This window comes from Aquarana catesbeiana, linkage group LG04 (assembly GCF_042186555.1).
Source record: "Aquarana catesbeiana isolate 2022-GZ linkage group LG04, ASM4218655v1, whole genome shotgun sequence".
NCBI classification, from domain to species: Eukaryota; Metazoa; Chordata; class Amphibia; order Anura; family Ranidae; genus Aquarana; species Aquarana catesbeiana.
In genome coordinates this window covers 635,128,984-635,151,242 of record NC_133327.1, presented here as the reverse complement: position 1 = coordinate 635,151,242, position 22,259 = coordinate 635,128,984, and the positions used below count along the sequence as shown (strand labels likewise).

At 42.1% G+C, this 22,259-nt stretch overlaps 1 protein-coding gene across 1 annotated transcript in view; it reads right to left on the bottom strand.

Moving 5' to 3' along the window:
* USH2A (usherin) overlaps positions 1–22,259 on the bottom strand; it is a 1,400,924-nt gene that overhangs the window by 737,005 nt on the left and 641,660 nt on the right. The window contains exon 31 of the mRNA XM_073628975.1: positions 11,900–12,085. Within this exon, the coding sequence (XP_073485076.1) occupies positions 11,900–12,085 (186 nt within the window). The remainder of the gene's footprint in view (positions 1–11,899; positions 12,086–22,259) is intronic.

The window sequence follows — 22,259 nt, the reverse complement described above, 5'->3', positions numbered from 1 at the left end:
AGATCGATCTCTGCTGAAGCAAGCAGGGTCCGTCAAAACGGACGTGCCCCATGTGAAAGGGGCATAAGGGGTTGATTTACTAAAACTGGAGAGTACAAAATCTGGTGCAGCTGTGCATGGTAGACAAGCAGCTTCTAACTTCAGCTCGTTCAATTAAGCTTTGATCAGAAAAAAACAGAAGCTGATGAAGCTGATTGGTTTCTATGCAGAGCTACACCAGATTTTGCACTCTCCAGTTTTAGTAAATCAACCCCAAAAGGTTAATACTGCAGTGAAAGCTGCTTTTTTAATTTAAAAAGGCCTGGGTGGTAATTTATTTGTATAAAAAAAACTAGAACTGGGCTTTAACATTTCAGTATATGTCTACATTCAGGAGATATGTTCCATTTATATATTTATAAAAAAAAAAAAAAAAAAAAAAAAAAACATTAAAAAGACTACAGCTCTCTATAGCAGACTGTGAACGTATTTGTGTAAAGCATTGCTCCTAAGAATACAATAAACCACAATATAAAACAGAGTGCTTCTAGGATATAATGACAAAGTTATTGCAGTATATCACAGCCTATCCTAGAAAATCTGCTTTTAAGACTTTGGTGCCCTCAATCAAATTCCTTCTCTTAACATCTCCGTGCTGCTTAGCAAAAAATGTCAGATAATCCGTCAACTTCCATAGCCAAACTTATCCTGCTGAACCCCCCCAACCCTGCACCCCCTTTCTGAGGAATTAGAAAATCAATTCAGTATAGAGGACTAGTTAAGCAGATTGATAGCAAGGTGTATTTGTACCAGGAGAAAACCATACTAAATTATTTTCACCAGACAATTTTAGTGATGTTGAGTCACCCTGTTTTTCTCCAAATCATAAATATATTTTATGGGGAAAAATTGTGGAGACGTAACCTGTATTTCATCTTTTACATGTGATAAAGTCCAAGGTTTGGACCTGTCAAGGACTAATTCCGCTATCATTTGCTATAGCAAAATAGCCACATTTTTCATCCCCGCAGCTCCGGTGGCGCACTTAAGAGGAGAAATAACCATACACAACGCACTTATATGTGTCACGGGCTGTTTGTTAACTTCACATTTAAAGAGTCTATCTATTTAAAAGCTATGGGAAAAATAACAATTAACACTTGAAGACTATTAGCTTGATTTGTGTCAAACAGAAAAGTTTAAATGTACTTATGCATTTGACAAAAGTGCATTTCTACCCTTTAAGCCTGAAAGCGCTGTATGAAATTTGGAATAAATGGCTCTATAATATTAGGCTGAATTTGCACTATATAGCAACAGTTCTGGCTGATGGGTCATAAAGAAATTATTTGTGTTGCTCTGTCCTTAAATGAGGCATAATCCAATTATTTTTGATATATCTGAATGAGACAAATACTTTTTGCTCTACTAAGGCCTTGTTCACACGGGGCAAATTAACCTGTCCCATGTGAGGGCCATGTTTACCCACATCCCCATGCAGACAGTCCCATTGCTGTCAATTGGAATACAGCAGCTGCACAGACACAGCCGCTGCTCCAAATGTGACAATATGGGTGCAAAACACCTGTACATCCCCGTACGGGTAAACAAGGCCCTCACACAGGGCACGGACCTGAAGCATATGCTCCGTGTAAACGAGACCTAAGGCTTTATTTTACTATGTACTGATTGGGTTGGCTTTTTGTTTGCTTTAGTTCCTCCTTACCATACCCTGTAAGGTTATACTGTTGCATTGGGTCCCAAGCCATGGTTTCTGTAAACAGCATGGATCATGGCCAAAAAGCCTGAAACAGCTTTATGCTGTTTGGAAAAAAGGGCCCAAATAATATTAGGTTATTTGTGCACTATAAACCAGTGCTTTTGAATGTACATCTAGATGATGGGGCAAAAAGCAATGATTTGCATGGCTCTACCTAATAGGAATATTCCTCTTATTTTTAAGATAAGTGGTGGAATGTGACAGGTGAATACTTCCTGTTATGGGAAGGCTTTACTTAACTACCCTTTGGGTAATATAAAGATTAAGAACATCAAATTGGATACAAATAAAATGCACCTCTTCTGGGCAGTTAGCGTGCTGCTCTGTGCCAAACTCCCTGTAACCCAAATAGTAGTGCCCCGCCAGAACTTTAAATAACGTTCGCCTTTGAGAGACAAAAATAGCCAAGATAGACAGGATAAGATAGTCTATTGTCGTTACATAGCCACCCCACATAGCAACTAGACTTGTGCACAATGGAAAATTTTGTTTAGTTTCGGTTCGTTGTCATTCGTAAAATACATAATTTCGTTCTGTTATATTCGTTATCTTACTTTAATACGTTTTCGGATAATTCGTTATTTCTGTAGAGTGTCGATATTCGAATCTCGAATCATGTCGAATTCATTCGTTATATGCGCTATAATTTTGTTCGTATTTGTTGAAATTTGATATTTATGTATGTATATATATATATTCGTGATAATGATTCGTAGTTTGGAAAGTCGTTTGTTTATTGAATCTATTAACACACACAATGACAATATCTCTTCTCCTCTGCTCAACTACAATACAACACTCTTCTCACTCACTTCTCAGGAATGCACTTTGCCAGTAATCCAACCTCCAGCACAAAATGAATCAGTTGATTGGACTGTAAGATTTACTTTGAGTTGACCTTTTGTTTCATTAGATCTTTAACGATTTACCGAATCATAACAAATTCATTCATTATATCCGCTATAATTTCTTTCGTATTAGTTGAAATTCGTTATCTTTTTATTCGAACATTCGGATGCATCCGAATGTTCGAAAGATACAAAATTTGGCCGAATTTCGATTCGTTGCGAAACAAATTGCACAGGCCTAATAGCAACAATATACTGTGTCTATATATATATATATATATATATATATATATATATATATATATATATATATATATAGAGAGAGAGAGAGAGAGAGAGAGAGAGAGAGAGAGAGAGAGAGAGAGAGACGGAGAGAGAGAGACAGTATATATACTGTACAGTATACTGTATATAGTAGATAGTAGTCATATTTAATTATAGTTAAATCAGTAAATGCACTGGCAGGTATTGTATGTACAAGAATTATATATTACAATTATGATCAGAAGGAATTGGGGAAGCACAGTAGCTAAGTGGTTAGAACTTCCATCTGGCAGCACTAGGGCCTTCTCCAGCGGGCGGTTGGCTTTCAGATAAAAGTGGTCTCTGAGGCGGATTTGCTGTGAGACCACTTTTATCGGTGGCGGGAAAGGGCCTCCCGCCGCGCTCCGGTCGTCTGTGCCACTTACCAGACCCATCGATAGTGGCGGAGACGATCGCATCCTCTCCCCTGTTTGGCTGGCTGCTGAGTGAGGGGAAGATGGCCCCCACTCGGCTCCATAGCATTGACTGGCGGAAGCGACGTCAAACGTAATTTCCGCCAAATGCTCTTAAAGGAGAATTTTTTCTCTAAATGACATTTTTTTAAATTTATTTTTTATTGCATTTTAGTGTAAATATGAGATCTGTGGTCTTTTTTACCCCAGATCTCATATTTAAGAGGTCCTGTCATGCCTTTTTTTCTATTACAAGGGATGTTTACAGGTACATCCCTTGTAATAGGAATAAAAGTGACCCAAAAGAAAAAAGTAAAATAAACAAGAAAAACAAAAAATGTTTTAAAGCACCCTGTCCCGCCGAGCTCGCGTGCAGAAGCAAACACAGATGTGAGTAGCGCCCGCATATGAAAACGGTGTTCAAACCACACATGTGAGGTATTGCCACGACTGTTATGCCCCGTACACACGGTCGGACTTTGTTCGGACATTCCGACAACAAAATCCTAGGATTTTTTCCGACGGATGTTGGCTCAAACTTGTTTTGCCTACACACGGTCGCACAAAGTTGTTGGAATTTCCGATCGCCAACAACACGGTGACGTACACCACGTACGACGAGACTAGAAAAGGCCGGTTCAGAACCAAGCGCAGCACCCTTTGGGCTCCTTTTGCTAATCTCGTGTTAGTAAAAGTTTGGTGAGAGACAATTCGCGCTTTTTCAGACTCGTGGCTTTCAGATCATTTTCTGCTGTTCAGTTTGTGCTTGTGGGTTTGTATCTGCTCTTCAGTGCGTGCAGTCAGTTCGTATCAGAGTTTTCTGTGTGATCTTGTCCGCTCGTTGCTGTTTTTCAGGTCGCTCTTCACAGGCCTTGCTGTTCTTCAGTGCGTTCTGTTACTTCGTTCTGAGCAGTCGACCGTTTTCTAGCCATGTTTCGTATGCGTACTCCTCGTAGAGTTCGTGCTGTGCGGGGGCTTGGTGTTGGGGTCCTGACCTTGACACAAGTCCAGTCCATGAACAGGGTGGGGAGGAGTTCATGGACCAAGAATTGGTTGCTTCAGCGTGACCAGTTCTCTCATATGCCTTTGCTCCGTGAGATCCGTGAGAATAATCCTGATGATTTCAGGAACTTTCTCAGGATGACGGACCCCGTATTTCACCGTTTGTTGGCTTCGCTGACCCCCTATATCAGCAGGCAGGATACCTGCATGAGGCAAGCCATCACTCCGGAGCAGAGGTTGGTCGCTACCTTGCGGTATTTGGCCACAGGGAGAAGTCTGCAGGACTTGAAGTTCTCGACAGGCATCTCCCCCCAGGCTCTGGGTATCATCATCCCAGAGACCTGTTCTGCCATCATACAGGTCCTGCAGAAGGAGTATATGAAGGTAAGATTTTTTTCCTTTTATATCACATTTTATTGTATTGAATGTTTGCTAATATCTTGTATTTCTTTCCTCATTCCCTAATGACCATGATTGTAATATGCTGTGAATGTCCCCTTTGTTCTCATGCATGCTGGATTTTTATGTAATTATTATTTTATGTCCTTCATACATATTTGCCCTTCAATAACCTCCCCAGCATGGTGTCTCCTGCCCTATATTCACCTCGTGTAGTCACTTAACAATGTATTTTATCAGCTCCATAGTAGTGCTTTACCCCAAACACCCCCTAAAATGTTTGTTAATGTTATTTTAGCTTTAAATTCAGGCAGAGTGCCAGAGGCTTTTTTTGTGGTGTCCACAAATTTTTGGTAACCCTCCCTCCCCCCAACTGCTAAGTCAGCTGATCCCAATTCTCTATCCTCAATCATCTATCTGCTGACTTTGCCAAACCCATACACACTATACCCACCTCTTTACTGGTCAGATTTATGGATGAATACTTGCCTGTATACTTTCCAATGGAACTGTTTAAAGTTTTTGTATCCTATTTTTATCTTGATAGGTAATAGCAGAATGTCCAAATGTCCTCAAATGTGTACAATGTGTATTTATATCTTTGTATTCAGACACTTCTTACCTGTCCAGTGGTCTGCTAATAGTGTAACTAAGGAGGGGCTGTTCCAAGTAATACCCTGTATTTAGGCATTCATCTCTCAATGAAGTGAAGAGGGTTACCTGTCCAAGAGTCCCCCCCCCCCTATAATGTTAGAAATGGCCCATGAGAGGGGGGGAGGGGGAATATGATAGGTGTACCTTATACTTTGGCCTTGTTAAATTCCCCTTATTAAATGCTATCTGGAGGTTGCCCCATAATGTTTGTGTATAATCTGCTTGCCATGTTTCTGTGAAAAAATAGTAATGTTTATTGTTTTTTCCTCAACAGTTTCCTTCCACGCCACAGAAATGGCAGACTGTGGCCTCCCACTTTGCCCAGCGGTGGGAATTTCCTAACTGCGGAGGGGCAATTGATGGGAAACACGTCCATATCGTCCCACCACCCAACTCGGGGTCGTACTATTATAATTACAAGGGGTTTAATAGTATAGTGATGTTGGCGGTGGTGTCGGCTAATTACGACTTCTTGTATGTGGACGTGGGGAAGAATGGCCGGATGTCCGATGGTGGAGGGATCGCCCAGATGGAGTTCTACATGCGTCTCCAGAATGGCAGCTTGGACTTGCCACCTCCAGAGGACAATGTTGAAGGTCTCCCATTTGTGTTCGTTGCTGATGAAGCATTTGCGCTGGGGGACCACCTGATGCGGCCATTCCCGATGAGGACCCTCACCCCTGAACAGAGGGTTTTTAATTACCGGCTGGCCAGAGCCCGAAGAGTGGTGGAGAACACATTTGGAATTCTGGCCAGCCGGTTCCGATTATTTCTGACACCCATCCATATGGCGGAGTATAAACTGAACCATATAATACTTGCCTGCTGTGTTCTCCATAATTTTTTAAGAAAACATTCAGCCAACTATGCTGGCTCAGTTGGGCCTGAGGCCGGAATCCCAAATCCATCAACACTGACGGCGCTTGAAAGTGGCCGTCCTGGCTTGCCCTCCCTGAATGCCCGTGATGTCCGGTTACACTACCTGGAGTTCTTTGCGGGTAGGGGGGCTATCAATATGCCAGAGAATCTGTGACACCTTTTTCAAATAAAAAACAAACAAAAGAAATTCTTGGTGGACATTTACTGCTTGTGTTTGTTTTAGTTGACCCTGACAGAAATGTTTTGAGTGCAGAAAATGTCGTGATTGGGTAACCTTATAAAAAATAGTGTTGGCTGGTACTTCCTAAATGCCAAAACACATTTCACTACAAGTGCACTTGCAACTGCACTGAACCTGCACTTGTAGTGCAAAGTGTAATTGCCCTTAGGAAATAACCCCCATTTGTGCATAAAACAGCAATTACATCACCCCAAAAGTGTTGTAGTGTTGAGACAATAATCCACACATTCTTGAGTAAGGCACTTTTTTATAGCTGCACAATCACATGTGCATTTACGCAAGGTTTTTAAAACAAACCAACATGTTTGTTGTATAACAATTTTTGCAGTAGCATTATCAAAAATCGAAATATCCATTTCAGATAAAACAGGCCTGTGTAAAACCAACAAGAAAGCCAAAAAACTTGAACTTACAAAGTTCACATATGGTAAAACCTGAAGGCTATATCAGACATGAGTATTTAGGAACTGTGTTTGATATAGCGTTCAGATGGGGGGAAATCACCCCTGGAAAAGCCAAATTTGGAAGATGCACACCAATTTACGAATGTCAACATGTGCTATCTGCCATCAGGGGGGATCAAGGGACGTGTTTTGGGGGAGCAAGCCCTTCCTCAATGCGACTTTATAATTGAGGAAGGGGTTGCACCCCCAAAACGCGTCCATTGATCTCCCGTGATGGCAGATAGCACATGTTGGCACACTGTGTGCATCCTCCAAATTTGGCTTTTCGAAACATTGTAAAAATTTTAGTAACATAAAACAGGTGATTTTGTGGGGTTTAAATTCGCCCCAAAACATCAATGATGTTATTATTTTTTTTAATAACATCAGTGATTTGTTGCTGGATCTTTTGCAATTGGAGATTACACCCCATGATCTCCCCGATGAGTATCTGGGCACTTTCAGATGTAAAGCGTTCTGGATCACGATCACCTAAAAAGAGATAAAGAACAAAAAAAAAGGTCTCAAAAATCTGCCAACATCCATCTCTTTTACCTGAGTCTGTGGTCGCAGACACTCACCTGTTGTGGTGCCAATCTCCACCACATCTTCTTCTTCCTCCTGCTCAGCTTCTTGGGTTTGCGGTATTTCCCCTTCTTCCAGAGGGAGGGGGTCTCTGGTCTCCTGGGATGAGGGGTGTCCGAGTCTTTTCTCCCCTATGTAAAACAAAAATGGTATAATTAGCACATAGATATTTGATGGCAGAACTAGAAATAGGAAACATTGCTTGGAAGTGGGGTACAATTGTCTATTTTAGCCGAGTTCCAAGATGTATATTTTTTATTGCCCTTTGTCAAGCTGTAATACTTTACCTGTTTGGTACAAGCTTCACAGATGTAGCCCCCCCTATAGTATACACTGGAGCACCTGTGTGGCCCCCCTAATAAAAAGGGTGTTCTGGGGTCCCACACTAGTGCTCCAGTGTCCAGATGTGAAAACAGCTGCTCAGTGTCCTCTCCTTACACACAATCTAGTTGGCATTTCATTCTAGTAACAAACCCATCTACACAAACAAATATTTAGCATCCAAGTAGGCCCCCAAAAATGTGTGAAAATGCAATGGTGTTCTAGAGGCCGAAAGAAAAATGTTTGATACGAACGAATAATGGGCCCATGAACATTAAAGTTGACCTTTTGAAACGTTACAATTACTAAAAGCATATGGAGCATAACGAACGGAATAAAGACAGAAAGAATAGGAACACAGCACAACTACTTACTTTTTTGCAGCACTCTCCAGATCTTTCGGTACTGCTCTGGCTCTCTCAACTTCAGGTCCGACCACCGCTTCCTGAGCTGATCTTTCGATCGTCGTACCCCGAAATTCCTCTCAAGACTCCTGACCACTTTCGCCATGATCTTGGCCTTTCGGATGTTGGGGTTGGGGTAAGGCCCATATTTTCCGTCATAGTCGGACTTCTTCATGATGTCGACCATCTCCAACATCTCCCCAAACGACATATTTGTGGCCTTAAAACGTCTCCTTCTGGATCGGGACGTGCCTGGATCCGGGCTTTCCTCCTCCTCCTCCTCGTTGTTAGAATTAGCACGCACCTGCTGTAACTCCGCCATGTGCTCTTCACCCACTGCGCCGAACGAAAAGGGGCGGGGAATAGACTAGAAAGAACGTCAGGGGCGGGCGGAGTTACACGCATGCGCAGTGTGTATAAAGCGTAACACGCGTGCGTATTACGTACGATCTGTGAGCGGAGGAAGGAGCATTGGATGCGCCGATCATAAGAACGAAGGTAAGAGCCAAACTTGTGCCTATACTGCTTCTAGATTGAGGCCTATATTGTAACAAGATTAGGAGAGTTTGGTCTGACATTAGGCTTTGTCTTGTGTTGTGTCTTGCAGTGAACATGGATATCTTAATGAAAGATAATGACTTCATGTCAGTATTCATAGATATGCTAAGTGAGCTGCCCTGTCTGTGGGAGATTACCCACCCCCATTTCAAGAACCAAGCAAAGAGGAAGGCAGCACTGGAGCAATTGTGTGAAATTGTGAAGCAGGTTATCCCCACGGCAGACATCACTTATTTAAAGATTTTCATTGGTGGCCTGAGGAGCACATATCTGAGGGAGCGCAAGAAAGTCCTGGATTCACAGAGATCCGGAGCAGCAGATGACATCTATGTCCCCAGGATGTTGTACTATGACAGGCTGCACTTTCTGGCAGGCCAGACTGAACCCAGGCCATCCCTCTCCAGTCTTCCTTCCATGCTTCCTTCCCCCCCGGCTGAGGCTTCTGACGCCCAACCTGGGCCTTCCAGGCCACATGTGGAGGAGCCCAGATTGAGCCAGGTATAGCATTCTTCTAAATATTTCTGCTTGTCCAATCAATGATGTTAACTAGATGTTAGTTGGGAGTACTAATTTAGAATTGTGATTGATGATGCAAAACATTACAACCATGTCCCTTTTTCATACACAGGGAAGTCTCAGCCAGGAGGTGGCCGGGCCGAGCCGGCTGGCTGATATCAAGGTCCCTCCACCACACCTGAAAACAGAAAGTGGCAGTAGGACGAGTACCCTAGAGGAGGCGGCTATAGCATTCTTTTGGAGGGCTACAGAGGTCCTGGGAGCACCCCACACCATGCAGGAGAACATTGCTGCATTCATAGCATATAAAATGCAGAGGATGGAGGAGGGCCAAAAAGCCATGTGTGAGGCCCTCATATCAGAGGCTCTGGAGAAAGGTATGAGGGGCCAAATTACACCTCACACACAGCTTTGGGATGGTCCTCCTCCTCCTCCTCCTGCAGGTCCTCCTCCTCCTCCTCCCTCTCCTCCAGGTCCTCCCAGTCTTCCTCCAGGTCCTCCCAGTCCTCCTCCTCCTCCTCCTCCAGGTCCTACTCCTCCTCCTGCCACATCTCCAACTGCACAGCCACAGCCCGGAAGGAAGCGTGGAAGGAAGACCAGACAGTGATTGCCCTGGGTTCAGTCTGGTTGGCCAAAAGATGCAGCCTCTTGTGGTACCACAGCCTGGGGACACAGATGTCATCTGCTACTATCCGGATCTCTGCGAATTCTGGACCAGATTGCCCTCCCTTACATATGGACTCCTCAGGCCACCAATTTTGATGTTGAAGAATTGATGTCTGCCGTGGGGGTCCCAGGCTTCGCTAATTTCTCCTGTTGATCCAGTGTTGCCTTCCTCTTTGTTTGGTTCTGATCCCTTAATAAAGGATTTTTGTTTTGAATTATACTCTCCTATGTGTTTTACTTCAAAAATGACAGTTGGTTTGTGAGGATTCAGGTACATTTCAAATATACAATGTGAAATGAACAAGGGACACCAACACCAAACAATCTCCTGGAGATTAAATAATAAAAGATCTCAATGGTGTTGGGGTAACTTGACACACAAAACACACACAAAAATATTCTGGAGTAAAAATAAAAATAACATTGAACAAAGATCAGCCTTGGAAAAAATCCAAACATTAAAGAAAAAAAAAGGCTGAAAATCCCCCCCCCAAAAAAATAAATAAATAAAACTGTCAGATGTGACAACTAATAACAATATATTGAGGGAATCCCACTAAAAAAACACAAATAAAAGTTTGTGAGAAGTGTGTGTGAATATGAGCAGCAAACGACTTAATTCTTGTCACATTATAAAGAAGAAGAGAGTGCGCTGTATTAAACCATTTTTAACATTGCAGCGTGACGAAAGTGCTGTATCCATTACGAACGCTAAGTTTACCAGAACGAGCTGTCCCGTGTCGGAATTTCTTCTGAGCATGCGTGGCACTTTGTGCGTCGGAACAGGCCACACACGGTCGGAATTGACGCGATTGGATTTTGTTGTCGGAAAATTTTATCTCCTGCTGTCCAACTTTGTGTGTCGGAAAATCCGATGGAAAATGTCCGATGGCGCCCACACACGGTCGGAATTTCCGACAACACGCTCCGATCGGACATTGTCCATCGGAAAATCCGACCGTGTGTACAGGGCATTAGAGTGAGAGCAATATTTCTAGCCCTAGACCTCCTCTGTAACTCAAAACTGGTAACCTGTAGAAATTGTTAAACGTCGCCTATGGAGATTTTTAACGGTAAAAGTTTGTAGCCATTCCACGAGCGGGCGCAATTTTGAAGAGTGACATGTTGGGTATCAATTTACTCAGTGTAACATTATCTTTCACACTATAAAGAAAAATGGGCTAACTTTACTGTTGTCTTATTTTTTAATTCAAAAAAGTGTTTTTTTTTCAAAAAAAGTGCGCTTGTAAGACCACTGCGCAAATACGGTGTGACAGAAAGTATTGCAACTAACGCCATTTTATTCTCTAGGGAGTTAGGGAAAAAAATGTTTGGGGGTTCTAAGTAGTTTTCTATCAAAAAAAAAAAAATTTAACTTGTAAACACAGAGTCTGAAAAATAGGCCCGTCCTTAAGTGGTTAATGTAAAGCACTGTGTAAATTGTTGGCACTATATATGTACCTGTAATAATTAAGAGGAAGAGTATGGGTTTAGCAGCTTGTCTATGACTCAGGGAAGCCTGCTGGCTCATATGAGGATGGTTCTCAGCCTACTTGAGAGTAATGTAGCAGAGGGTATCCAGGGTGTGTAAGGTCTCTTATAATCTTAGATGTCTGTAATGAATATGTCTCAAGTTAGAGAGTAGGGAACGGACAATCCACTGAGTCAGGTTTACAAAATGCTACAAAATGCTTCCTATCATGCTACAGTAAAAATGTAACAACAGTTTTGTGGGAAGTCTGCTGCTCCTCAGGATCCTCAGTAAAAAAGAAGGTGCTGTTGCACCATTCCACCTCCTCACCATTAATGCCCAGTCCAGGTGATTTAGCTCATTGGTGTCCACGCAAAACCAACGCAACAGTTTTAGCTTGAGCCAAACCTATCAAACTTATAATAAGAACAACTTACCAATGAGGTGGCTGGTATTGTGAAACTGAACACTTGCGGTAGATATATTAGGATTGTTCTCCGGAATTGCTTTTAAAATGTAGCGCTCAATTACTCCTCTGATCCCAGCTGGACTGTCCCAGGTCACCTCAACGCTGCGTCCGCTTACACTGAGAACTCTTAGGGGAGCTTGCCCATTCACTGGAACTGGAGGTATAAAATACCAGAAAAATTAAGACAGACACACATACATAGTAAGAATATTTTTAGAATAAACTATCAATATTATATTGCTATTGTAAAACACTTGTTTGCATTAAATTATTTTTACTGTTTTACCTATAGATTGGGACATTCGTCAAGCAAATTAGAAGCACGGTTAGATGTATATCAGGCTACCTTTCATTTAACAATATCAGTGCAACAGTTTTTCTATGTATGACCCATGTACCTGGAATCTTGGGCAGCTGATTGAAAGAGATTTGCAGAGTTCTGAAATAAATTAAGCAATGAAGACGAGATAACTTTTGACTCCAAGCACATGCACAATTTAGAAGTCATAGTCAGGGAAATATCGGAACGTCCTTCTGAAAGCGTTAGTTCCCTGACTCCAAAAAAATGTTGAAGCCCCTGGATCAGTGTGACAGACCAACTAACTAGCATTTTAGAATTTGGAATAGTGAAGAGTAACAAGAGTAGAGTGAAGTAACAAAATCCCACACATTTGTCTCATAGAGAGTTTTTCCCAAACAAATGTTACATCTAGTGATGACTCAACAAAAGAATTTGGACCTTTTATGAGAACAAATTGATGTGGTTCAGCACACTAAATTAGACTGCACTGGGTTTCATGAAACTTGAATCGAGGGTACGTTTATCCGTATTTACAAAGCTAACATAAAAGGATATTTATACTTATTTTCTAAAAGGTGACAGTTATATTCATCCAAGTTTAAAGCTGTTGTTAAGACAGGTGTTTTTCCTTAATGCATTTTCTGCATTAGGGTAAAAAACCCTTCTGTGATCAGCTCCCCCCAGCCTCCCTAAATACTTACCTGAACCCCAATCTTGATCCAGCACTGCTCTCTTTGTCTCCTCAATGGACATGGAGGCAGCATTGGGAGTCATTGTTTCCTGCTGCTTTCAATAAAATCGAGTGAGAAGGGAGGGGTGAACGGGAAAAGCCATGCTGTGTGTGTCAAAAGACACACAAAGCCCAACTCTGGAGTCAGCCCATACGATTGCCCCATAGCAAGCGGCTTGCAATGAAGCTCTCAGGAGGGGGGAGGAGGCATGAACACCGGTGGGGGATCCCAGAAGAGGAGGTTTGGGACTGCTCTTTGCAAAATAATTGCACAGAGCAAGGAGGTATAATATGCTTATTATTAAAAAAAGAAAAAAAATTGAGCCCTTTGAATCACTTTAACCACTTCAGCCCCAGAAGGTTTTATCCCCTTAATGACAGGCCATTTTTTTTTTTGCGATTCAGCACTGTGTTATTTTAACTGACAATTGCGCGGTCGTGCAACGCTGTATCCAAACAAAATTAATGTCTTCTTTGTCCACAAATAGAACTTTCTTTTGGTGGTATTTGATCACCTCTGTGGTTTTTATTTTTTGCGCTATAAACAAAAAAAAGCGACAATTTTGAAAAAAAAATATATATATATTTATTACATTCTGCTATAAAACATACCCAATAAAAAAAATGAAAAAATTAAATTTCTGCGTCAGTTAGGCCAATATGTATACTGCTACATATTTTTGGTAACACAAATCCCAATAAGCCTATATTGATTGGTTTGCGCAAAAGTTATAGTCTCTACAAAATAGGGTATATTTTTATGGCATTTTTATTTGTTTTTTTATTTTACCTGTAATGGCGGCGATTAGTGATTTTTAGCGGGACTGTGACATTGCGGCGGACAAATCAGACACCTAACTGACATTTTTGACACTTTTTTGGGAACCAGTGACATTTTTACAGTGATCAGTGCTAAAAATATACACGGTTACTGTACTAATGACACTGGCAGGGAAGGGGATAACATCAGGGGAAATCAAAGGGTTAAGTGTGTCCCAAGGAGATGCTAGCTTACTGTGTGGGGGATGGAATGACTGGGTGAACACAGAGATCCGTGTTCATGCTCAGCAAGAACAGAAGATCTCTCTGTTCTCCCCTGTCAGAACGGCAATCTGCCTTGTTTACATAGGTAGATCACCATTCTGCCTCTTTGGGAAACGATCGCGGGTGGCTGCCAGACATCGGGTCCGCCAGACCCGCTGATTGGCTCCCACTCTTTCCAATGGGCGCGCGGTATGTGATTTCACACAAAGGAGCCGCCCTACTGCAGTATATATGCGGTAGGCGGTCTTTAAGTGGTTAATGAGATTTGGAAGTCATATATCTGGAATAAAGGACCCAATCCTCATGTTAAAGAGACCCTGTTGCCAGATCATTCATTTCAACAGCAGTTTCTCATAAGTGTATTTATCATATTTTATGCATGCTATTTACCTCTAAAATCCTCCCTTGCGTAGACATCCAAAAACCCTGAGACTGCTGGGTGCCACCATCTAGGATGTGATGTTAGTAGCCCTGTAGACTCAGATCTTTTACTCAAGTGACACTCTATAGCAGTGATTCTCAACCAGGGTTCCTCCAGAGGTTGCTAGGGGTTCCTTCAGCATTGGACAATTTCTGCCTCTCAGTTAAGTTCCCACTCACATCATTGATCTTTTTAGTTATCTGTAAGGAGGTAATTCTACCCAATGCCACAGGTGTAAGGACCATTCTTCGCACTGACCATCACACTGATGTATCATGAGTTGTAGATTTCTAATTTTTAGCAGTGGTTCCCCAAAACCAGAGAACTATTTCAAGGGTTCCTCTGTGTTGAAAAGGTTGAGAAAGGCTGCTCTATAGTATCCCCCTTCACTCCTACATACAGTATATTACTATAATGGGAGATGAAGGGCAGATGAGCTGGGCCAGTACAGAGAATAATATAACACTCCTAGAAGAGGAGAGGGCTATGACATGCAAGGAGGGGGGGGGGCTTGCTGGAGAAATGGCTCTTCCAGAAAAAAATCTAATTTCTTAGTAAATTTAGAGGCACACTGCAAGTACATAAAATAGTTTATAAAAAGGATTTTTTTTTTTAAATATTTGATTTTTATATACTATTGTCTAACTTTTAGGTTGGTGAATTTTGTGTTTACCACCCACTATTGCAACACATAGTAAAACATGAAACTAGGTGCAATGCGTTTCAGTGCCACCTAGCTAGAGCACAACAATGCATATGCGTTTTAGCACACAGCAATTATTTTGCTTTAACCACTTTATGACCGCTCATCATACATATACTGTGGCAGGATGGCCGCTCTGCACAGGATCACGTACCTGATACGTGATCCGACACTTCCAGGTTTGGGGCTGCCGGCGACCTGCACCTGCTGACACAGCGGGAGCTGATCTGCTGGTACCACAGACTAGATGTCCGTATGCACCTGCCGATCATTAGGCAGAGAGCCAGAATGCCTATGTAAACAAGGCAGATCGCCGTTCTGTCAGTAGGGAAGGCATCGATGCTATATCTCTGCAAAACAGGAACATGGATCAATGCCTTGCCCTAGCAAAAGCACCTCCTACACAGTGAAAAAACACTGGTTAGACACACAATTAACCCTTTGAGTGCCCCTGATGTTGACCCCTTCCCAGCCAATGTCATTAGTACAGTCACCATATTAGTGTCAAAAGTGTCCCGAATGCCGCAATATGGCAGTCCCGCTATAAGTCACTGATTGCCGCCATTACTAGTAAAAAAAAAAAAATAATTATAATATAATAAATAATAATAAATTAATTAATTAATTAAAAAAATCTCCCATAGTTTGTAGACACTATAACTTTTGCGCAAACCAATCAATATACGCTAGTTCCGATTTTTTTTTTGTTAGCAAAAATATGTAGCAGCATACATATTGGCCTAAATTGATAATAAAATTAGATTTAAAAAAAAAATTTTTATTGGATATGTTTTATAGCAGAAAGTAAAAAATATTGTTTTTTTTTCAAAACTGTCGGTCTTTTATTGTTTATAGCAGAAAAAAAAAACAAAAAAAAAAAAAACACAGTGTTGATCAAATACCACCAAAAGAAAGCTCTATTTGTGGAAAAAACAATGAACCTTTAGAATCACTTTAACCAGTTTAGCCCTGGAAGGTTTTATCCCCTTAATGACCAGGCCACTTTTTGCGATACGGCACTGCATTACTTTAATTGACAATTGCGTGGTCGTGCCACCCTATTTATTTGGGTACAGCGTTGCACGACCATGCAATTATCAGTTAGGCTACTTTCACACTAGGCCAGGGGCGGGGGGCGTTGGCGGTAAAGCGCTACTAGTTTTAGCAGCGCTTTACCGTCGTTTTAGGAGCGCTTTTCGGCTGCTAGAGGGGAGCTTTTAACCCCCACTAGCAGCCAAAGAAAGGGTTAAAAGCGCCCGCAAACCGCCGCTGCCGAGGCGCTTCGGCAGCACTGCCCATTCATTTTAATGTACAGGGGCGCTTTATGCCGCGTACACACGAGCTGACTTTTCGACTGGACTGGTCCGACGGACCGAGTCCGGCCGAAAATTCGACCATGTGTGGGCTTCATCGGACCTGCAGCGCACTATTTCAGTTGAAAATCTGACGGACTTTAGATTTGGAACATGTTTCAAATCTTTCCAACGGACTCGAGTCCGGTCGAAAAATCCACTCGTCTGCTCGAAAACCCATGCTAGGGCAGCTATTGGCTACTGGCTATCAACTTCCTTATTTTAGTCCGGTCGTACGTCATCACGTACAAATCCGTCGGACTTTGGTGTGATCGTGTGTAGGCAAGTCCGTCAGAAAGTCCGTCGGACCAGTCCGCTCGAAAAGTCCACCCGTGTGTACGCAGCATTAGGAGTGGTGTATACACCGCTCCTAAAGCGCCTCAAAGGTGCTGCTTTCAGGACTTTTTTTTAACGTTCCGAAATTGCACTCCTCCAGTGTGAAAGGACTCGGGCTTTCACACTACAGTGACAGGAGAGGCGCTTTACAAGCGCTTTGTGGGTGCTATTTTTAGCGCTAAAACGCCTGTAAAGCGCCTCAGTGTGAAAGAAGCATAAAAGTAATGCCATATCACCAAAAATGGCCTGCTCATGAAGGGGCTAAAACCTTCCGGGGCTGAAGAGGTTAAATAAAGCTCTGGTCTTGTTAAAAACAGGGGTTTAGTTAGCACGCATTTGCAAATACATGCGTAAACTGCAAGGCCTCTTCACGACACCCTGTATCGCTTGCAGTCCTAACCTTCTAAATTTATAAGGGTCTCCACAATGGAAGCACATACATTCTAATGGATAGATAAGGGGCAGGTGGGCCTAGAGGTAGCCCAATCCTCCTTAACCCCCCTGGCAGTATTCCCGAGTCTGGCTCGGGGTGGATTTTCAATACCAAAAGCGGTATCCCTGAGCCAGACTCGGGATCGCATCGCAGGATCCATGTAGAGTTTACTTACCTTGTCCCCAGGATCCTGCGATGTCTCCCCGCTGTGATCGGCGAGCCGCCTTGTCTTGCTCGATTCACAGTGCTGAGCTCTGTTCTCTGCGAGCGTTGTGACGCACGGGGACGGAGTTCGGAGGCAAATTCAAAAATTGAAAAACACAGTACAGATACAGTATACTGTAATCTTACAGATTACAGTACTGTATCAAATAATTACACATCCCCTTTGTCCCTAGTGGTCTGCCCAGTGTCCTGCATGCAGTTTGATATTATAAAAACTATTCTTTCTGCCTGGAAACTGGAGATTGTCCATAGCAACCAAAACTGTCCCTTTACATCAAAAGTGGTTTTAGACCAGCTAGAAAACAGAGATAATAAATTAGAATCACTCGCAAAATTGAGTGATAGTGATTTGTGGGGAAATCCGCCACCAAACACTAAAAGTAACGAAAGCGACAATTCTGCAACTGAGCGAATTTCAGTGTTTTTGATTTGATTACATTATTGAATAATTTTTATTATTATTATATTATTATTTGGTTTAATTATTTATAGTTATTTATTATATTATAATTTTTTATTTCATGTTTCATACTTTATGATACCCGGGATGTCTACTAGACTCTGTTTTGGACAGATTTAAGTGAATTATTCCTAAGAATTACAGGCCTATAATATAAAACGCCAAATTTCTGTGCAAAATAATTGTACCACTTTCAGCACCTAAAATCTGAAGTAATCATACCGCCAGGGAGGTTAAAGCCACAGGGGCACATTGGACACCCAGCACATAGCACAATGGCAGCAAAGGTGCCCAGTGTGTCCCCTGACCAGCATTCATGCACAAATGTAAACAATTTGCATGTTGGCTGTGTAAATAAAATGCTACAGCTCCATTAAAACCTGCAAATTGGATGATGGCATTTTGTTCAAGGTAAATGGGTTGTCTTATGGCAAAGCATGTTAAACCCGTGATATACCGCATGTTAATGTACATACGGTAATGCACTACAAAATACTGAAAAGGCCCCTGATCCAGTCTCACATATTTACAAACATAGCAATGGTTGAACTCTAAAATAATTAGCTATATATTACACTTTCTAAACACATCTGACACGTTCGTATTTTGAGCGTATCAAAACACAAAAGCGTGCGAAACGAGCTATTGTTGATCTTCCAAGTTTCATTTTTCATGTATTGAATGTCTTTAAATCCAATTAAACAGCAGAGTCAAGGCATGGAACATGAGAAATATGGATACATTAATGAGTTTGCAACCTCAAATTTAGTTTAATCTCTTATTCAAGCCCTTCACATAGAATTCATTTTTAATCAACGCAGGAAAAAAAAAAAAAGTATAGAAAATGAAGATGTTTAAAGGGAAGATGAACTGAGAATGGTATATCCCGCCATTTGCTAATAGAAAAAAAGCCATCAATTTCATATAACCTTTAAGTATTTATTAGATATCACAATACAATGTGAAAGGTCTCCGTAGAAAGTGTTTTATAAGGGGTGGTGGAGGAAAGCCCAAAGTATTTCTGGCAAGATCATGGATGAGCAGTCTGTGGTTAATTTACACTCAGGCTTAGGCCGGTCATAGACGCTTTTAATCTTGGCCAGTTCAGCAGGAACCACTGTGCATGGGCAGGCTGAACGTACCAAGTCGATCGATCGATTAACTTGGGTACAAACAGCCTGACGGATTTTACTTGCGATTATTGCTTGCGGCTGCTATAGCCGCAAGCAATAATCACTATCTTCTCCCAGCGGGGACGGCTTCCCCTGCCCCCCCTCCGCCAGGAGAAGTCAATGGCTTAGTTGTAAGGATTGCCGCATCTAAACTTTCTTTGTTGATGTGGGTATTGTGTCAATTTCTTTCCTGTCACTTGTGGTTGCAGAAAATACATTTGCAAAGCCTATGGCCGGCCTAATTCAATAAGGCAGTGAGAAGTGTAGCTATACTGTGCTGGAACTCTGAACAACCAATAGAAATTAATCTCAATTTATATTTTATCATTGCTCTACCTACCATTAAAGATGAGTTTCACCCAGAAATGTAACTTCTGCTGATCCGGCCCCCCTCCCCCTCCGGTGTCACATTTGGCACCTTGCAGGGGGGAGCAGATACTTGTCTAATACAGGTATTTGCTCCCACTTCCGGCGAAAGAGCGCCACAGAATCCGTGGCGAACTATGCCATGTCCGGCCCCTCCTCAATCCCCCCGCTGTCTTTTGAGAGACACACAAGTCCCAGAAGACAGCAGGGACCATTCAGAACGTGCAGCGCGACTCGCGAATGCGCAGTAGGGAACCAGGCTGTGAAGCCACAAGGCTTCACTTCCTGATTCCCTTACTGAAGATGCCGGCGCCTGCACCCTGAGCCGAGGGACAGATCGGCTTCGGGTGAGGACATTGCGGGCACCCTGGACAGGTAAGTGTCCTTATCTTAAAAGTCAGCAGCTGCAGTATTTGTAGCTGTTGACTTTTAATTTTTTTTTTCGGCGGAACACTTTAATAAGAATTTCCTTTCTGTCTTTCTGGTATTTGTTCAAAACTCTTCCAGGAAACTTTACATTTATTATGATCTCATTGGGTGTTCTCCCAATTCATTAGCCAAGTTTGTGCAGCTAGATAAAAATGATAAAAAAAAGTACTAAGGAGCTGAAATGTATGAACAGCACATATTAAAGAGTAAAAAAGCAAACCTTTTCTGAACATTAACTGTATATATATATATATATATATATATATATATATATATATATATATATATATATATATATATATATATATATATATATATATATATACATATACACACAGTGCCTTGAAAAAGTATTCATACCCTTTGAAATTTTCCAAATTTTGTCACTAAGATGTTACAACCGAAAACGTAAAAGTATTTTTTGGGGGTTTTATGTGATAGAGCAACACAAAGTGGCACATAATTGTGACATGGAAGGAAAATGATAACCGGTTTTCTGGTTTTCAACATTTTTTACAATTAAATATCCGAAAAGTGTGAGTGCGTTTATATTCAGCCCCCCTAAGTTAATACTTTGTAGAACCACCTTTCACTGGAATTACAGCTGCAAGTATTTTTGAGTATGTTTCTACCAGCTTTGCACATCTAGAGAATTACATTTTTTCCCATTCTTCTTTGCAAAACAATTCAAGCTCTGTCAGGTTGGATGGAGAGTGTCTGTGAACAGCAATTTTCAGGTCTTGCCACAGATTCTCAATTGGATTTAGGTCTGGACTTTGACTGGGCCATTCTAACACGTAAATATGCTTTGATCTAAACCATTCCATTGTAGCTCTGGCTGTATGTTTAGGGTCGTTGTCCTGCTGGAAGGTGAACCTCCGCCCCAGTCTCAAGTCTTTTGCAGACGTCAACAGGTTTTCTTCTAAGATTGCCTTGTATTTGGCTCCATCCATCTTCCCGTTAACTCTGACCAGCTTCCCTGTCCCTGCTGAAGAACAGCATCCCCACAACATGATGCTGCCACCACCATGTTTCACTGTGGGGATGATGTGTTCAGGTTGCTGTGCAGTGTTAATTTTCCCCCACACATAGCGTTTTGGTTTTAGGCCAAAAAGTTCAATTTTGTTCTTATCTGACCAGAGCACCTTCTTCCACATGTTTGCAGTGTCCCCCTCCCCACATGGTTTCTCACAAATTGCAAATGGGACATTTCATGGCTTTCTTTTAACAATGGGTTTCTTCTTGCCATTCTTCCATAAAAGGCAGATTTGTGGAGTACATGACTAATAGTTGTCCTGTGAACAGATTCTTCCACCTGAGCTGTGGATCTCTGCAGCTCCTCCAGAGTTACCATGGGCCTCTTGGCTGCTTCTCTGATTAATGCTCTCCTTGCCCGGCCTGTCAGTTTAGGTGGACGGCCATGTCTTGGTAGGTTTGCAGTTGTGCCATACTCTTTCCATTTTGGATGATTGATTGAAGAGTGCTTCGTGAGATGTTCAAAGCTCAGGATATTTTTTTATGACCTAACCCGGCTTTATGCTTCTCCACAACTTTATCCCTGACCTGTCTGGTGTGTTCCTTGGTCTTCACGATGCTGTTTGTTCACTAAGATTCTATAACAAAGCTATGAGGACTTCACAAAACAGCTGTATTTATACTGAGATTAAAGTGATTGTAAAGGTAAATAATAAAAAAAAAAAAACGAAAAAAAAAACATATCATTCTTACCTCCACTGTGCAGCTCATTTTGCACAGAATGGCCCTGAACAACCTCTTCTGGAGTCCACCGGCGGCTCTCACGGCTCCTCCCCACATCTGATAACCCCCTTGGAGAAGCGCTTCCTCAGGAGGGTTACCTTGCGGGCGCGCTCCCGAGTCCAGCATTCGGCGTCCATAGACGCCAAATGCAGGACTCGGCCCCGCCACCCGGCACTCGTGTCATTGGATTTGATTGACAGCAGCAGGAGCCAATGGCTGTGCTGCTGTCAATCTATCCAATCAAGAGCCGAGAACCCCAGGCAGAGAGACAGCGCATCCCCACCGGGTCAAGTTCGAGGGTTCAGGTATGTAAAATGGGGGGGCTGGGGGGTTGGTCACTGACAGGTGTTTTTTTCACCATAATGCATAGGATGCATTAAGGTGAAAAAACACAAAGGTTTACAACCCCTTTATATTACACAAAGGTGGACTCTATTTACTAATTAGGTGACTTCTGAAAGCAATTGGTTCCACTAGATTTTAGTTAGGAGTATCAGAGTAAAGGGGGTTGAATGCAAATGTATGCCACACTTTTCAGATAGTTACAGTATCTCACAAAAGTGAGTACACCCCTCAAATTTTTGTAAATGTATTATTA